This window comes from Solanum tuberosum, unplaced genomic scaffold (assembly GCF_000226075.1).
Source record: "Solanum tuberosum cultivar DM 1-3 516 R44 unplaced genomic scaffold, SolTub_3.0 scf00313, whole genome shotgun sequence".
Lineage (NCBI taxonomy): Eukaryota > Viridiplantae > Streptophyta > Magnoliopsida > Solanales > Solanaceae > Solanum > Solanum tuberosum.
Window position 1 is genome coordinate 709400 of NW_006239248.1, and position 2053 is coordinate 711452.

Genomic DNA, 2053 nt, shown 5'->3' on the forward strand with positions numbered 1-2053 from the left:
AAACCCCCCCCCCCCCCCACCTCCACCCTTCGATCACCTCCCTTAATTAAAGATCTTAAATTCAAGCCCTAAAAAATAATTTATAATCTTTATAAGTTTGTTTTAAGAGGCAAAGACAAATTTATACTAACATGTTCTAAAATATAAAAAATAATTATATAAAAAATTAAAAAAATATTCAAGATATATTATAAATATTAGAATAATTGGAGTTAGTGATATTCAGTTGCTGCAATGAAAACTTTTACTAGTTGCTTGTATTTAATTTACTTAATTAAGTCTACCAAAATAACCCCCCAAAAAAGTATGTAAAAAACTAGTCTAAATTTGTTCTAACAGTGACCCATCTGCCCTACAGTGACAATGGTGTCTTTCTAACCACATTACTATTATTTTCCCATGAGCATCATGCTTAATAACAAACAAAGATACCCTCCATTGGAAAACATGTGATGAAATAAATTAGGTTCTTTCATTTTTTAAGTTTTGGAAAACATGTGATGAAATGAATAAGGTTAGTTCATTCTTTAAGTAGAAATTTTAAATTTGAGTTTGAGAATGAACACCTTCTTCTTTTTTTGGGTAGGAAACTGTTTTTCTTGTAACAAATACTATCCAACACAAATTTAAATTAGGAATAATTACATTTTGTATTATTTGATCATACCAAATGAGAAAAAAAAAAAAGTTATTAGGAATATGTGGAACGAAAGATCAAGAAAAGAAAGAAGAATACACCAAAATACAAGTGATGCACCAAACACTCCCATAATATGAAAGGGGTTCAAGGTCCAATTATGAAACCATTGAAACAATAAGATGAATCGAAATATAACTGCTACATCAAAACTAGGTGCAAAGAAAACACAAATATATCTTTTAACTTGACCTTTGTGGTAATGTTTTTTTAATTTTGAATTTGTATGAAGTTGAACATGTAGACACGCACATCTTATGTGATATAATAACGTAAGATGCCATATATGACACAAATTGTCATGTATGACTCCAAGTATCACATGTATATCTCTTTATTCAATTTTATACAAATTTAAATATTTACTTGTATTTACTTAAAGTTGGATGACATAAATAGATAAAAGTACTTTATGTATTATAAAAAAAAAAAACTCCCCTGCATTCAAAAACTCCTATAAATAACCCCTCTCTTCACATATTATAACACATGTATTTTTCTTCAAATTACAAAAAATTAAAGATGTGTAGTGGAAGAAGAGAGGGTGAAGAAGAAACTACCTCAATTTCGTATTGCAAAGGGCCATTGAAAGAGGGAGAATCCATAATTAGGTCTACAATTTCTTGTGCGCTCTGTAGTTCAGAGGCCTCTGTTTATTGTGAAGCTGATAATGCTTTTCTTTGCCGGAAATGCGATAGATCGGTTCACGGAGCTAATTTCTTGGCTCAGAGACATATAAGGTGCCTTCTTTGCAGCGTTTGCCGGAAAACAACGTGGCGGTTTCTGATCGGAACTTCGTCGGAGCTGATTTTGCCGACGATTGCCGGTTTGGAACAGAGAAACAGAAGGAGAAGTGCAGATTCTGAGACGATGGACTACAGAACGACGCCGCAAGAGCTTTTCCTGTTTATTTGATATTTAATTATGTTTAGATTTTTTTTTGTTTAATTCCATTATTGGATGATGCATTTAATTTAAATTAATTAAGTGTACATACTTTGTATGTATTACGTTAATTAATAATAAAAATATAGTACTAAAATAATAAATTGTTATTCTGTGAACTTCAAAAAAAAATTAAAAAAATCTCAAGACAAGATCGCAGTGTTTATATTGGTACTTTGGCATGTTTTGGCAAAGCAGAGGAGTTGAAAACACAAAATTAGAATATAATTTTTCGACGAAGGAATGTCGATCCAAGGTGGCCGCCCTGCTTACCGAACCTGCAAGTCATAAAGGATGAAATGATAATTTTGAAATGCCAATTCAAGAAGAAATCATGATTCACATGAAATGACCTTTCTTGGCAAATAATTATGCCTCATCTGATCAACATGAAAGAAAAATCTCAATTCA

At 31.2% G+C, this 2053-nt stretch overlaps 1 protein-coding gene across 1 annotated transcript; it reads left to right on the forward strand.

Annotated features, from left to right (window-relative positions):
- Positions 1-1165: 1165 nt before the first annotated feature.
- On the forward strand, positions 1166-1744 carry LOC102586344 (uncharacterized). Its single transcript, XM_006360522.2, has one exon. The coding sequence runs from the start codon at positions 1187-1189 to the stop codon at positions 1610-1612; it is 426 nt and encodes a 141-aa protein (XP_006360584.2). The 5' UTR covers positions 1166-1186; the 3' UTR covers positions 1613-1744.
- Positions 1745-2053: the final 309 nt, after the last annotated feature.